At 48.9% G+C, this 16758-nt stretch overlaps 1 protein-coding gene across 1 annotated transcript; it reads right to left on the bottom strand.

Moving 5' to 3' along the window:
• Positions 1–4011: 4011 nt before the first annotated feature.
• Positions 4012–16388, bottom strand: PPP1R11 (protein phosphatase 1 regulatory inhibitor subunit 11). The gene is made up of 3 exons (XM_028713746.2): positions 16092–16388; positions 12887–12995; positions 4012–9054 (listed from the first exon to the last, which is right to left on the bottom strand). The coding sequence occupies exons 1-3, from the start codon at positions 16155–16157 to the stop codon at positions 8834–8836; spliced, it is 396 nt and encodes a 131-aa protein (XP_028569579.1). The 5' UTR covers positions 16158–16388; the 3' UTR covers positions 4012–8833.
• Positions 16389–16758: the final 370 nt, after the last annotated feature.

Below are 16758 nucleotides of genomic sequence, written 5' to 3'. Positions count from 1 at the left end.
AGAATCATTTGTGCATACAGTGGTACCTCAGGTTAAGTACTTAATTCGTTCTGGAGGTCTGTTCTTAACATGAAACTGTTCTTAACCTGAAGCACCACTTTAGCTAATGGGGCCTCCTGCTGCCGCCAGAGCATGATTTCTGTTCTCATCCTGAAGCAAAGTTCTTAACCCAAGGTAATATTTCTGGGTTAGTGGAGTCTGTAACCTGAAGCATATGTAACCTGAAGTGTATGTAACCCGAGGTACCACTGTATTGAGGAATGATTTCTAAAAACTAGGGTTCCCTCTCCCCCATCCTGCCCCAAAGCCTCCTGTGCCTTTTAACGATGGCGCTGCATGCATAATTTTGACAGGTAAAACTGCAACACAAACCCTGCATTAGCAGGGCAGTTTAAAGATTCCTCCGCCTTTTGGCCACACATTTCAGGAATGAGTCGATTTCAGGCTTGTTGAATCTACTTTGTTTTTTTAAAATCAGGACTAGGGCTGGGGGATATATCGATATATCATCCAAAACTGGTTTGAAGTGTAAATTGTGGTATCGGTTTCATAATTTTTGACCTGGCAATATGTTATGAATCATGATGTGTGTTAGGGCTGAGAGATGTCTGGCTTTCAACACTGTGATATATCACCAGCTAAATATCACGATATAACAATATATCACAATGTCTGCAATAAGGATGTAACTACATAGAGGGCAGAGGCAGAAGGAATCGTGAGAGAAGTGACGACTGGCTTCACGGTTTTTCCCACTTCACCATTTTTTACATAGCACCCCCACACATTGTGATTCAATAATAATAATAATAATAATAATAATAATAATAATAATAATTTTATTTATACCCCACCCATCTGGCTGTGTTTCCTCATTCACTCTGGGTGGCTTACAGCATGCCTAAAAACATGATAAAAGTATCAAGCATTAAAAACCTCCCAATACAGGGCTGCCTTCAGATTTCTTCTAAAAGTTGTGTGATTCTTTAACTCCTTGACATTTGAAGTGAGGGTGTTCCACATATATAGAGCCATGTTGAATATTATGAAACTGTTACCACAATGTGGACTTCAAACCTACAGTGGTACCTCGGGTTAAGTAATTAATTCGTTCTGGAGGTCTGTTCTTAACCTGAAGCACCACTTTAACTAATGGCGCCTCCTGCTGCTGCGCTGCCGGAGCATGGTTTCTGTTCTCAACCTGAAGCAAAGTTCTTAACCCGAGGTACTATTTCTGGGTTAGTGGAGTCTGTAACCTGAAGCGTCTGTAACCTGAAGCGTATGTAACCCAAGGTGAGGTAAAGGTAAAGGTACCCCTGCCCGTACGGGCCAGTCTTGACAGACTCTAGGGTTGTGCGCCCATCTCACTCTATAGGCCGGGGGCCAGCGCTGTCCGCAGACACTTCCGGGTCACGTGGCCAGCGTGACGAAGCTACTCTGGCGAGCCAGATCCGCACACGGAAATGCCGTTTACCTTCCCGCTAGTAAGCAGTCCCTATTTATCTACTTGCACCCGGGGGTGCTTTCGAACTGCTAGGTTGGCAGGCGCTGGGACCGAGCAACGGGAGCGCACCCCGCCGCGGGGATTCGAACTGCCGGCCATGCGATCGGCAAGTCCTAGGCGCTGAGGTTTAACCCACAGCGCCACCCGCGTCCCCCAAGGTACCACTGCATTTATGATCATGTATTGATACCTTGCCCAGCCCTTGTGTGTGTGTGCTTGCACTATGCAAAAATCACCATGCAGGAAAATCCCTGAAACCAGCCAATGCCTTTACATAGTTACATCCTTATTTCAGACATCATGATACATCAGTATATCACAATGTTTAGCTGGTGATATATCACAATGCTGAAAACCAGGTGTCGCCCAGCCCAAATTCAGGACCCTAAGATTTAAAGCAGTCAAGATGGAAGGAGCTTACTGTTAGAATTAGAGGATGCCTGTGAGCATCTCATCCTGAGCCTAGGAATTTATTATCAGTGCCAGAATTGAACTGTGCTCACAGTCTTTCCCCATAAAGTCCACTCCCAGCTGACCTTCATTTGAGCAGCCCAATTCAGGTGTGTGGGGGGGAAGCAGTTTTGTTCTCACTGTTGCTAAACAATTGGAAACCAGAAACTCTTGCAGATCTGTAGAAAATCACCAGAGATCACTGATGGATCCCAATCTACTTTCTGCCTATCCATGATGTCGTTAATTGGGCCTGTAACAAATTGGGGATAGGGGAAGAGAATGAGAAAATGCAACTAATCTACAATGGGAGATGTGGCAGACAGCATGAATGGAAAACGGACAGGCAGGGGGAAAATACTGTTACCCAAGCTTTTTGCAGCACACAATCCTATCAGGAAAAGAAATGGCTGGGACAGAAGGCTTGCTTCTCTCCTTTTTACTGCTTCTCCCACTTTTTAATGTTCTTGCTCCTATTATCTTTACCAGCAGCCTACTTTTCAGGCACGATATAACCACACTTTCTTCTGAATGAAACTTCCCTTTCCTGGTTTGTACAGCTGCTGGGGAATATATGGTGTGGAAGCAGGGCATTCCTTAGAAACAACCCTAATTTTAAACCATGTTTCTAGCGGGTGGCGCTGTGGGTAAAACCTCAGCGCCTAGGACTTGCTGATTGCATGGTCGGCGGTTCGAATCCCCGAGGCGGGGTGAGCTCTCGTCGTTCGGTCCCAGCTCCTGTCCACCTAGCAGTTCGAAAGCACCCTTAAGTGCATGTAGATAAATAGGTACCGCTTTATAGCGGGAAGGTAAACGGCGTTCCGTGTACTACTCTGGTGCCGGTTTGCCAGAGCAGCTTCGTCACGCTGGCCACGCTGGAAGTGTCTCCGGACAGCGCTGGCCCCCAGCCTCTAGAGTGAGATGAGCACACAACCCTAGAGTCTGTCAAGACTGGCCCGTACAGGCAGGGGTACCTTTACCTTCTAGCCCTTATGATATACTTGGAATTGGGTGTGCCTATCAGAAGCCAGAGGCGCTGTTTGAAATATGACTAGCCAAGTGCTTATGCAAAATGGTAACTGCAGAATAAATGATGCAAAAAATGGGAACCGGCCACATTTGACCTTGGTGTAGAATTTCTAGGGTCCCCCAGCCTGAGTTCAGGATATGCACAGATCTGTTCATAAACCACTCACTCCCAGACCAGGGAATAAAAGGATGTCCTTCAAGACCTTTTCCCCAAAAGCCTTTTGCAATTGCTTTATTACGGTGAGCAAGAGCAAGTCCATATCACATCTTTACCAGCCCTGCCCCTTCAGATCTTTTAATCTCAAGCCTAGGTCTTTCCTCGTGCAAGATCTGAGCTCTTTTACGGAGCTACAGCTTTTATGTTTGTGGGCGGGCGCACTGTTGTCCCTTCTAAATCAAATGCAGCAAGAAAGACTAGGAAGGTCTCATATATATCCCATGAGGAACTCTTGTATCGCCTTAGGAAAAGTGTGTTTTAGACCCATGTGACAAGTTGGCTGCTACCCAGACATGGTTGGAAGCATATAGCTGGAAACTGCAGAATTCCCTTTTGCTCAGATCTTGCTTGTGGGCTTCCCCATGCCACTTTGGGTAAAGGAAGCTGGACTTGACGGACCATTGGGCCTGATCCAGCATGGTTCTTCTCTGGTTCTTGTTTTAACAAACCACCACTGAAGGAAGCTAAAGGGTTAGCATGGCCTAATAAAACAGAAGCAGGTACTGGTACTTTAAACACCTTTACCTGCCCTCTAGTGGTCAGTTCATTTAACAGCATTGCCTCATTCGTGATTTGAAGTTTTATTCCTTGAGCTCATTTCCTCTGTGGAACTCAAAAGAGCACACATATAGTTCCCAGCACTGTGAACCATACAAGTGGTTCAGATTAAATATATTTGGTTTTCCGTGCAGAAAACACCACCACCACCAGAACTGTTACAGCATATGCCTTCAAACCATAACACAGGCTGCCTCTGTTTCACTGTGAATTTATATAATGCAGCTTGCAAAATGAAAAGGCACCCATCAGATACGTGAGATCTAGTTTTATTTTTTAAAAAAATTAAAATAAAAGCATGTTCCTAGTCCTCTGTGTTGCAGAAATAAGCTTTAAAAGTGAACACATTGGCTGCTGAGGCTGGAAAGGGTGGGTAAGAGGAATTACAAGTGGCTAGGCTGAAGGATATTATTCAGTTTCCTCTCTTGTCATCCTCTCTGTCTGCCAGTTGTCCATATGGTCCATTTCTTGTTACCGCACTAGGAACGCGCCCCCCCCCCCCCAGCATGCTGGAGGCAGCAAGGTCTCGACTCATCCCTCAGCGCATCTGCTAAACGGCAACTGTGTTTAAACAAACCAGAATTTAATTGGTGTATCAAATAATCACAACACTTGCGTAATGTATGCCATTTGTAATGAGCTTGACAAAATTTGGCATTTGGGGTTGCAATACATTTGAGATGGGCGCGTATCGTATAAGCCGGTTGAGCAGCACAGGACTTAGGGCTACTGGAGTGACCAAGGAAGCAAAGATTTCTGTACAAACCTGCAGGCATTTCTATTTTACACTCCGGAGGCACCTTCTTAAGGTGTTGCATCTAATTTTCTTCCTAGGGCAAGGCAGGAGAGAAAGCAGCTTCGCTAAGGAGCATTTTGGCCCCCTCTTTTCTTTTCTTTTTGCCGGTAAATGGGGATGCTTATTATTTGTAGAGCAACTACGTGTGGCTACAAGCTCAGCGGTCCCACTTGCTCAGCCTCCCGTCTTGTGGCCAATAGGCACTTCCAAAGCCAACAGAGGAAGTGCCCAAGTCTCCAAGGCCAGACGAACTGCATCCAAGAGTATTAAAAGAACTGGCAGATGTGATCTCAGAACCACTGGCAGTCATCTTTGAGAATTCCTGGAGAACAGGCGAAGTCCCGGCAGACTGGAGGAGGGCAAATGTTGTCCCTATTTTCAAAAAGGGGGAAAGAGAGGACCCAAATAATTATCGCCCAGTCAGTCTGACATCAATACCAGGGAAGATTCTGGAGCAGATCATTAAGCAAACAGTCTGTGAGCACCTAGAAAGGAATGCTGTGATCACCAATAGTCAGCATGGATTTCTGAAAAATAAGTCATGTCAGACTAACCTGATCTCGTTTTTTGACAGAATTACAAGCCTGGTAGATGAAGGGAACGCAGTGGATGTAGCCTACCTTGATTTCAGCAAGGCATTTGACAAGGTGCCCCATGATATTCTTGTAAAGAAGCTGGTAAAATGCGGACTTGACTATGCTACCACTCAGTGGATTTGTAACTGGCTGACTGACCGAACCCAAAGGGTGCTCATCAATGGTTCCTCTTCATCCTGGAGAAGAGTGACTAATGGGGTGCCACAGGGTTCTGTCTTGGGCCCGGTCTTATTCAACATCTTTATCAATGACTTGGATGATGGACTCAAGGGCATCCTGATCAAATTTGCAGATGACACCAAACTGGGAGGGGTGGCTAACACCCCAGAGGACAGGATCACACTTCAAAAGGACCTTGACAGATTAGAGAACTGGGCCAAAACAAACAAGATGAACTTTAACAGGGAGAAATGTAAAGTATTGCACTTGGGCAAAAAAAATGAGAGGCACAAATACAAGATGGGGGACACCTGGCTTGAGAGCAGTACATGTGAAAAGGATCTAGGAGTCTTGGTTGACCACAAACTTGACATGAGCCAACAGTGTGATGCGGCAACTAAAAAAGCCAATGCAATTCTGGGCTGCATCAATAGGAGTATAGCATCTAGATCAAAGGAAGTAATAGTGCCACTCTATTCTGCTCTGGTCAGACCTCACCTGGAGTACTGTGTCCAGTTCTGGGCACCACAGTTCAAGAAGGACACTGACAAACTGGAACGTGTCCAGAGGAGGGCAACCAAAATGGTCAAAGGCCTGGAAACGATGCCTTATGAGGAACGGCTAAGGGAGCTGGGCATGTTTAGCCTGGAGAAGAGGAGGTTAAGGGGTGATATGATAGCCATGTTCAAATATATAAAAGGATGTCACATAGAGGAGGGAGAAAGGTTGTTTTCTGCTGCTCCAGAGAAGCGGACACGGAGCAATGGATCCAAACTACAAGAAAGAAGATTCCACCTAAACATTAGGAAGAACTTCCTGACAGTAAGAGCTGTTTGACAGTGGAATTTGCTGCCAAGGAGTGTGGTGGAGTCTCCTTCTTTGGAGGTCTTTAAGCAGAGGCTTGACAACCATATGTCAGGAGTGCTCTGATGGTGTTTCCTGCTTGGCAGGGGGTTGGACTCGATGGCCCTTGTGGTCTATTCCAACTCTATGATTCTATGATTCTAAGATGGACCGGCTGAACATGTCACCACACTTCCTTCGTCTGAACAAGACAGGCCAATAATAACACCAGTCATGACTCGCCTATGAAGTTCCTCACCCTGCCTGTGTACAGAAATCTGTGGCTTACCCTAGCGTAGATGCTCCAAAACTGTGTTCAACTTATTGGGGGAAATGTAAGACCCCAAGTGATGAAATCCTCAAGCCCCACTCCCCCAACTTCCCTTGATTTGGGGCAAATTGTGCCTGCTAAGGATGGCTATCACAAAAGAGGGTGGTTAGGCCCACTTTACCCATCAGGCAATCTGAACACCGTGCTACGGGAATGAAAGCGTGCTGCACAAAATAAATTCATCAAGAGGCTTCCCTGAACCCAAAGCACTTGCTGAGAGAGGAGGTGGCGGCAGCAGCCCATCGCATCTCCGATCTCCCGCTCTGCAATGTGTTCTTGCTCAAAAGAGTGACTGATGCAGAAATGGAGGGGGTAAGCTTTGAGAGCAACCGTGCACCACTTGCGTTCACTCCCTGATAGAGAATCTTTTCAGATCAGAGTGCGACGTGTGCCTGTTTTAATTCAGACAGGCCTATGCCTCAGCCATCGGAAGCTGGAGAAGTGCTGCTGATTTCTCCAAACCAGGCAGAGGTCCCCTAACTTGCTCGAAACCTTGTGGGTAACGATTTGCCATGTGGTTCTCTGGGGTAGTGCGATGTTTAATTAGAAGCAAGCCGACATTGGCGCACAGGGGCCAGAGAGGGTTCCAGGCTGTACAAAACAGAGAACTGAAAAATTCAGCCCAGGACTTTTTTCCTGAAACTGCGGGCAGGGAGAGTGACAGAGTGATCTGTGAGTCATGCAAGGGAAGGTGCCCCTGTCCCACATCGCAATGCCACGATCCCTTTGCGGTCATGTGAGATTTCGGGGGGCGGGGGGGGGGGAGCAGCTCATTTAGTATGATCCTGCAGCCAAAGGATGGAAAGTCAACAGAAGGCTGGTACTCTTCACGCAAGGTCATGAAGTCCACCTTCTGCTGACGTTCCACTTCACCGTGAAAGCTGATCAGGATCTGTTTTATTCGATCGTGGACCTTCTCCAAACGAGGACCAACCCTGCACCCTGGGCAGATGCCAGAGTCTACCACAGCACATAATTCTCAGTCGCCTTCCACGTCCACAACAAATCTTCCCCAACTCCAGCACCAGTTTCTAAACCCCCACCCATCACCTCATGAGTTAGGTGCACCCACCCTGATTTCCTTCCTTTTCTCCCCAGCCCCACTTAAAGAAAATACAGTGGTGCCTCGCAAGACAAAAATAATCCGTTCCGCGAGTCTCTTTGTCTAGCGGTTTTTTCGTCTTGCGAAGCAAGCCTATTAGCGGCTTAGCGCTATTGCGGCTATTAAAGGCTTAGCGGCTTAGCGGCTAAAAGGCTATTAGCGGCTTAGAAAAAGGGGGGGGAGCAAAAAAAATTGCAAGACTCGCAAGACGTTTTCGTCTTGCAAAGCAAGCCCATAGGGAAATTCATCTTGCGAAGCAACTCAAAAACGGAAAACCCTTTCGTCTAGCGGGTTTTTCGTCTTGCGAGGCATTCGTCTTGCAGGGCACCACTGTATATCACAGCCTTCCATAACATAATGAAAAAGAAGCATTGTTGGGTTTTGTTTTTTTTAAAAAAGGAACCGTGGAAGGGAAAGGTGCCCTCTTAGAAAGACACAACTGAAGACAACCAATCACAGTTGTTGTAGCAGTGCGGAGGAGGAACCGAGGGCTCCTGGAAAAGTTTAGGACGGTGGGGTAACCCCTCAGCTGCACCCTCGAGGCAGCTGTGTGTCAGAAGCAGTGGCCCTGCAGGGGTGGGGAGGCCAAGAGTGGGGTACGGGGGGTGGGAAAGGAGAAGTGGGGGTGGGACAATCAGAGAGGGCAGGGTGAGAGTGAGAGAGAATGAACATCATTGAGGGTTAGAACTGGGCTGATTAGGGAAGGAAACTGCTGGGGAAGGACAAGGGGAGGAGGTGTACAGGCAGAAAACGGAGGGGTACTCAAAGCCGGGAACAGGGAGCGAGAGGGCATGCATGTCCGACAGGAGCTCGGGCACAGCTCCATCACTGCCCGTTTCTGAAGCAGCACCCGTTTCCCACCTTGTTTATCACTGATGCAAATATTTAATGAAGAAGCATGGGGGCAGAAATTCAGCCAAGAAACCCAGCGGGCGCTCTCTTTCTCTCTCTACATTCCACGTTGGGTGGAGTGAGGATGGGTGTCACCAGACGGACTCACCAGCCACGGATGGACAGATAGACAACAGTAGCAGCTCTGGCACAAGGCAGGTGGGGAGCTGGATGCATGTGCCCTCCCCTCTCCTCCCCCTCCCCTCGCCCTGGGACCGAGGCAGCACCAGCGCCGGCTGGTAGCTGATTGTGCGGGCCCTCCCCTCCCTCCCCCTTGCCCCTGAGTTGGGGCAGCGTCAGTCCCTGTTTGGGGCGGAAGCTGGGGCTCCCCTCCCCCGCCCCGTGGCAGGGAGGGGTTCAGTGCTGCATCGCCCCGGCGTGGTTCTGGTCAGGTGGCTCCGACTTCTGGGGGCTGCTCTCCGACGGGCTGGGGTCTCCCGCTTTGCCCCGCCCCTTCCCGTGCTGGCCTTTCTTGTGGCCCCGGATGCAGTGGGCGTTGCCGCAACCTTCGTCGTCCTCATCTTCGCTCTCTGTGGAGCTCTCGCCAAACGCCCGCGGCTTCTCGTAGATGCAGCAGCCTGCGTCGGGACAGAGAGCGTTCAGAAGCGAGATGGTGAGAGACGTCAAGGTAAGGAAGATGGGAGAGAGAGGGAGGGAGGGAGGGAGGGAGGGAGGGAGGGAAGGTTTAAGAATATGGGTCATCATCCAGTGTGTGGAGGATCATGATGTGGAAAGAAGGGTGGGGTTTAAGAAGAGACAGGGTGGTAAAATGGGATGGAGGAGAATCATTAAGCAGGAGGGAAAAGAATATGTAGGAGGAGAGGAAAAAGAAGAGGTGCAACATGATGGAAGAGAGGAAACAGCAATTACAGGGTAGCAGAGCATTAGGGAGAAGAGCGTAAAGGGAAAGGCATAAGGAGGGAAGGAAAAGAGGGGCAGAGGGAGAAGGGAGAGTGAATCAGACAACAGCCTGCCAATGACCAATATCCTTTGGGAGCAAAGGAGCAAACCCTCTCATCTACCAGTAATTCACCCACGTGGACATCTTTCAGACAGACTCAGAAGATTTATCTGCTGTGCAATGTCGGCTGCAGGTATTGAACCTGCGTTGTCAGAGCGAGCAATTCAACTCTCTCTCTCAGGTGTGGCCAGGGAGCCAGTGGAAAGCAGAGGCCAAAAGGATGAGAAAACCTCCTGTCATGCTTCTCCACTCCTCGCATGTGAAGACAGAGGAAGGAAGGAAGGATTCTCTCCTAGCATAAGGCCTACTGCAGCCGGAGGTATCCCCCCAGGAAGGAAGGCTATAGCTGAGTCAAGCAGCCTGAAAGCTTTCTACCTCCACCTTCACCTCTTCCTTATAAAATCTGTTAAGCAGTGTCCAGCAACATTCCTTGCAGTGACGGAAGTCTCTCTGACCCAGCGGAGGCTCCCGTCAGGTGAATGGGAAGGGAGGCCATTGTTAGTGATCCCCCCCTTCTGCTGCCTTCAGCAACCTCCCATGCGGTGCTGAAGGATCCCCAAACCATCTGGAGCAGATTCTGTTCTGGGGGGCACTAGAGAGGGGATGAGGAAAGAGGAGGAACCAGCAAAAATGGTCTCCAACCCCATTCTGTTGACTGAAACTGGATCAAAGTGGCGCATCCCTTACATCCGTGCACAGGAGAGCACTGGATTCGGCCCACAACTGACATTCAAGCATAAGAATGGCAAGATCAAGAACAAATGCCCAGCACCATACACACACAAACACACCTTTTCTCCACCTGTCTGTATTACCCCTCACTTCTCAGTCTATAGGCTGGTTCCTTCCCTCTAACACTTCATTACATTGTTGTTTCATGCACTCTTGAGTGTATAATGTTTGCCCCTAATGACTGCACACAGCTTGTGCCCTGGAAAATCTGGCAGGTACTGCGATGCAGTTTTATTCTCCGTGGCCTCCTCCTGCCACCGCGCTCTGTTCCAATCAATCCAGGCACTGCTAAGGTAGCAATTCTTCCCCTTATCCCTTTGCAGCTATCACTTGACGTGCTCCCTTCAAGCATCTAGATACAGTGGTACCTCGGGTTACATACGCTTCAGGTTACAGACTCCGCTAACCCAGAAATAGTACCTCGGGTTAAGAACTCTGCTTCAGGATGAGAATAGAAATCGTGCTCCGGCGGCGCAGCAGCAGCAGGAGGCCCCATTAGCTAAAGTGGTGCTTCAGGTTAAGAACGGACCTCCAGAACGAATTAAGTACGTAACCAGAGGTACCACTGTAGAAGCGCTGAGCCTCTGGGATTCCTGCTGGCAACTGGCTGCCAACCACAGCAGGAACATCTCTGTCCAGCATGGTGTAAGCAGCCTTTGTTCTCCAATGCGTATCACTTCCAATCCAAGCTCTGTCATGGGAAGGTAAGAGGAGCTCTGCTCCTACGGAACAAAGGCCCCTCTAGCCTGGCATCCTGTTCTCAAAGTGGCCACCCACGAGCCTATTGCTGAGTCATATTCAATAAGCATATTATTAGAAGACGGCAATCAGCCATTTTCAGGGGATGCTGGCTAATGTGGGATGAGATTTTTGTGGCTGGGCCGGGATACAAAATCACACAGGAGTTTACCCACAAGTAAACATACCAGGGACGCAGGTGGCGCTGTGGTCTAAACCACAGAGCCTAGGACTTACTGACCAGAAGGTCGGCGGTTTGAATCCCCGCGACGGGGTGAGCTCCCGTTGCTCGGTCCCTGCTCCTGCCAACCTAGCAGTTCGAAAGCACGTCAAAGTGCAAGTAGATAAATAGGTACCGCTCTGGCGGGAAGGTAAACGGCGTTTCCGTGCGCTGCTCTGGTTCGCCAGAAGCAGCTTAGTCATGCTGGCCACATGACCCGGAAGCTGTACGCCGGCTCCCTCGGCCAATAAAGCGAGATGAGCGCTGCAACCCCAGAGTCAGCCACGAGTGGATCTAATGGTCAGGGGCCCCTTTACCCTTTACCTAAACATACCAGGGATTTTAAATCTCATCTGCACTAGTCTACAGGCCTCCTCACACATAAATCACAACTGATACTGCCATTCCAATACAGTAGACCAGGGATGACGAACTGTGGTCTTCTCATGGTCCATGCAGCCCTCCAGACAGTAGTGTCAGGGCCAGAAGGGTGTCTTGCCAATCAAAAGCAACCCCTCGTGAGTAGACAGGTGCTATAGTAGAGCTGGCGCATCTAGCAGAAAGGGCTTCGCAGACTTGGCAGCAAATACAAACATCTATGCATATATACATGTCAGTGCATTGAGATATGGCATATTTTGCTTCTTAAAGCTTTTGCTTCCCTTTTCCAGTGGGAAAACCTTTAGACACCTTGATTAAAATTAGGGAGAGCTGCCAGTGGATATGGGGTGGAAAGAGAGCTAGAATAAAGTGAGGGAGGGAATAAAGTTGCCCCAGCCTCAGATCTTGCCTAGAACCATCAGCTGGTCATCCCTGTGCAAAACTGCTCCCAAACACCAGCAGACAAATAACACCCCCCCAAAGCATTTCTACTACCACAATTGCTATAAAGTTGAGAGCTAATAGCGAAGCTGAGAGTGATGGACTGGGACCGAGGAAATCTGGGCTCAGATCAGAACTTGGCCATGAATCTTTGTCTCAGGCCTATTACCGACTCTCAGACTAACCTACCTCACAAAGCTGTTTGTAAGGATAAAAGAATTAAATGGGTGTGGCCAGGTTTTAGAAGGATGGGGGAAAGAGAGGAACCATATACACTATCCTAGATGCTTTGGGAAAGTACAGAATAAAAATGGAACAACAATCATAAGATGGTGGCTAAACTAGCCAAATACATCCCTCAACAGGTGGTCCACAAACGACATCTGGCTTGCTGAGCCTATTGGATTGGGAGCATTGGGCACCCAGCTTCCCGGCTGTTCCAGGTTACTAAGTTTACATGCCACACTGTGCTGCTGTGCACACCAAAGGACATAAGAAATGATGGCAGCTGGGGGACAAGTGCTGGTGAATGCCGGGAACAAAAGGCAGCATGACAGAAACTTGGCTAGCAGACTCCGTAATCTCACCACAGAACCAGGGAGATGGGTTCATGGGGGGGGGGGACGACCCTCTGGGGATACAATGAGAATACAGTGGTACCTCTAGTTACGAACTTAATTTGTTCCGGAGGTCCATTCTTAACCTGAAACTGTTCTTAACTAGAGGCGTGCTTTCGCTAATGGGGCCTCTTGCTGCCGCTGCCACAATATCCGTTCTCATCCTGAGGCAAAGTTCTCAACTCGAGGTAACTCTTCCAGGTTAGCGGAGTTTGTAACCTGAAGCGTTTGTAACCTGAGGCGTTTGTAACTCGAGGTACCACTGTATAGTGAGGAGTCGGTCTCTCAAAGTAGCCGAGATAGGTGGAAGCGTGGCTCACATTTGGAAGATCTGCGTCCCAAGTGCTCATTGTCCACCGTGTCACTTGACCATTCCACTTTCTTGGCCGGTTTCCGTTTCCTCAGTTTGATGGTGAGGCTGCGATTCTCCTGTGAACGTAATGGTGAGAAACAGGGAGAAGATCGTCTCATGCGTAACAGAAAATGGTATGCCGATTCCCCCATTCAATACACGAGTACCTGATTGTCAAAAACTCGAGTCCTCCAGGAACGCTTTCCGCATCGGCATGTCTGCCTAGGAACTCTTGGCCTCTGCCAATAGTAAATCCATGTACAATTGCAGAGGATTCTGAAGCCTTAGCGGTTCCTCCTCCTCCTCTCATCAAGCCAATATGACAATATCCTCATGTCACAGGCCTTCCCACAGAAATAAGAAAAAGGCCTGCAGAGGCGTGCCTGACTGCCTGTGCAGACTGCTTCCAGCCATTTTTAAATATCCCCTGGGGCAGAAATGGGAGGCTGCCCAAAGAAATCAATTGAGAAACCCAAGATTTAACTGCAGCTATAAGTAATATGATCTCAGGTTCTAGGGATCAGATTTGCATTTTCTTTGCACCACCGTAAAAAGCACCAGCCAGCCAGCAATTTAACATGCAGCAGTACAGTACTGTAAAGCAGCACATGACATTTCAGTATATTTATATGTAACCATTTTCAAAAGAACAGCCATGCCAGTTCGTTGTAGCAAAAGCAATAGTCTTGCAGCACCCTGAAGACCAGTAGTAAGATTTGCCATGAAACAGGTGAAAGCCAAGGGCAACTACTGACACTTTGCTGTAAAGGAAATGCCAGTCAGATCTGCAGAACCCATTTATAATCCCCAACTACTTTCAAAATCAGCCATGATTCTGAATTTTGAAAATGTTAGGAATGCTCCCTATCTTAATTTGTGTCTCACGCTGCATTGTCAGCATATATCAAGTTCAGTGCTTTTATTAAGGAGTGTTAAAGGATGAATCCATTACTTTTACAGTATTGGCAAATCCACTGTACTGTGTCTTTGCTGCCATCTTTCGGAGGGGCAGCAAGAGGTAAAGAAACACACAAACGTCCAATCACAGGTAAGCTAAAATCCTGAATTTCTTCATTGATTCCTATGGACAGCTCTCACTTCTGCTCTGGTGAGAAGGAAAAAGAACTTGTACCAAACCCATAAACTGGCTCTGCATTTTTGTTCCATTTTTACAAGTCTGTGAAATTTCCTGATAGAGGTAGGTGGAGTAGGCTGAAGCAGACATTGTAGTGGCTGCACTCACATTGTTGTGGGGTATGATGGCACCATAGTACAGAGTGGATGGAGCTTGTCAGGAAAGAGAGAGAGAGCGAGAGCTACTACTTCTTGAACTAGGCAGATGGCAGAAGACTGGACGAAGGAGGTCACCAGCTAAGCAATTATGGGCATGCAATAAATATTCCATCAACAGCTGGGAATATTTTAGAAACAATGGGAAGGAAGACCACAATGCCACACAGGATCTACACATAGTGGGGCAAGCAATTGTTTATCAACCTGCTTGCTTTGTGCTGAAATTTAAAATTTGTTTTATTTAATCCCTCTGAATCTTCCTTGCTTTCATTCCACTCCTTAGGTTGCCAGTCTCCCTTCTACTGCTGGTTTGTTTTCCAAAATCTGTGAAAACTGACTCTGATACCCAGCAGATTCAGTGGGCTTTGCATTGTGGCCTACTTAGCTTTTCTAAACTGTTCCATAGAATTAAAGCTGGAGCAAACCTTGCAGGCAGTCCAGCCCAACCCCTTGCTTAATACAGAATATACAGAGCTGTTTACTTTCTGAGATAGAGAGTACCCATCACGACATAGACAATTGGCTCCACAGCTGAACTGCTCTCCTATTGTTTCTCCTAACGTTTAATGAAAATCTGTAACAAAACCATTAGATCTAGCTCTGCCGTCTAGGGAATCAGAGAACAAGCCTTTGACATCTTCTGTGTGACAGCCCTTCAGGTACTTGGAAGAATGCTACCACGCTTTCCCAACTCCCAGTCTTTCAGTACTGCTAACTATCCATGCTGCCTTCCTCTGAACCAAGCTGTCACAGTGCTTACAACCAAGTAGCTATAAAAGCACTTTTGATTCTTTCTTACTGTAGCTGGAACAGAGGGAGCTGCCTTATCACAAGTCAGACCATTGGTCCATCTAGCTCAATACCATCTGCACTGACTGGCAGCAGCTCTCTGGGGCTTCAGACAGGGTTATTACTCCAGTCCTATCTGGTCATGCCAGGGATTGAATCTGGGACCTTTTGTATGCAAAGCTGATGCTCTACCACTGAGCTACAGCCTGTCCCCACTTATCCACTTAAGCACCTTCCGCTTATCCATTTGCTGTTGCCTTCGCAGCCTAAATCACTTTGCTTATTAACTGCACTGAATATATTTGGATACTGCTGCCATTGCAAATGCACAGGAGATGGGTCAAGCAAGGCTGATGGGAATGAGAAAACAACTGATAATGGTGGCGGACCCGGAGACCTGAGTGGTTTAGCAATCTATTCTTTTCTATGTGGCCCATCATGAAAAACAACCGTGCAATACTGGGTCAAGTTGTGGAGGCTCCCTCTCCAGCTCACAAAACCTTGACTGTGACACCCAGCAACTGGTATTCTAATGCATTATAGCGGTAGACACGGCCATCACGCCGGCTGCCAAAGGCTTCACTTCTGCAAAAAGCAGGCTGGCTGACTCACACAAACCTGCAGCAGCGGCAGCCATCCTTCTTGCACAGGAGAGTCGACATGGTGCAGTAGCTTAGGAGCGATAAAACTAGGAGCATGCCGGCTCAAACCCCCACTTCCACCAAAGCTCACGGCGTGACCTTGGGCCTCCCAGCCGTACTTGACTTGACAGGGCTGGCCATGAGGATGAAAGGGAAAGCGCAAAGCCTTTGGATGCCCCACCCTCGCACGCTCAAAGGAGCATCCCACCTCTAGTCATGACGAACGCCCACAGATGCACCTGACTCCCTCCGTGAATCTGCCTCACCCCCGTTTCACAGGCATTCGCGGTTGCTACAGCAACCGAGGGGGACCCAGACCCAGATACCGGGGGCGCTGCTCCTCCTCCTCTACCCCCCTCCATCACCGCGGTTGCCATGGTGCCGAACGCAGCCCCCCTCCCGCTCCCCACCCCCCTTCGCCCGGCCGCTCCCTCGGCTCCCCGTCCTCACCGGCTCCGTCACCTCCGTCTCGGTGACCGTCGAAGAGGCTCCCACGGCGGCCGTGGACTCCGCCATGGCGTGGCTGCCTGCGGCCCTGTCCGCCGTGGCGCCAGTTGCAGGGGGGACGGGGATTCGGAGGGGTCCGGAGCCAAACCTCGCCCGGAGCTTTCGCAGCCTCGGGGGGAACCTGCCGGCAGCTGTCCGGACGCGCCGCAGCTCCTCTCCCTCTTTCGCTCTTTCCCTTCCTCCTCCTCCTCCTCCTCCTGCAGGTGCAGCAGCCTCTCCCTCTGCCGACTTCCGGCCCCGCCACTTCCTACTTCCGCTCAGGAGTCCGTCGCGTTAAGCGGTCCCCCGGCTGGGCCCCAGAGTCATTTCCGCCGTACGCGGCAGGAGGAGGAACAAAACAAAAAAACCAACAGGAGGCACCGGCGCGCGTAGTAAAAGAAGGCTCGCGTTGTTTGAGAGAGGCTTGCCCTTTGCTCAGTAAAGTCTGCTTGCGCTTGTGTGGTCGCAAAAGTCGTTCGGCATTGGCTTCCCGCTTTTGCCAGGCATTATTTTTAATACTTTGTTGGGAGCCGCCCAGAGTGGCTGGGGAAACCCAGCCAAATGGGTGGGGTATAAATGAATTTATTATTATTATTATTATTATTATTATTATTATTATTATTATTATTAC

The sequence above is a fragment of the Podarcis muralis genome, chromosome 2 (genome assembly GCF_964188315.1).
Source record: "Podarcis muralis chromosome 2, rPodMur119.hap1.1, whole genome shotgun sequence".
In the NCBI taxonomy this organism is placed as follows: domain Eukaryota; kingdom Metazoa; phylum Chordata; class Lepidosauria; order Squamata; family Lacertidae; genus Podarcis; species Podarcis muralis.
Note: the sequence above shows the minus strand (reverse complement) of the source record. Positions and strands in the feature narration are given on the sequence as shown.

Excerpts from the sequence above, each read along its gene's own strand:
- PPP1R11 (XM_028713746.2), bottom strand. The coding sequence starts at position 16,157 with ATGGCGGAGTCCACGGCCGCCGTGGGAGCCTCTTCGACGGTCACCGAG. Across the intron at positions 12,996-16,091 it reads AGACGGAGGTGACGGAGCCG|GAGAATCGCAGCCTCACCAT; the intron begins GTGAGGACGGGG and ends TTACGTTCACAG. Across the intron at positions 9,055-12,886 it reads GGGACGCAGATCTTCCAAAT|GCTGCTGCATCTACGAGAAG; the intron begins GTGAGCCACGCT and ends GTCCCGACGCAG.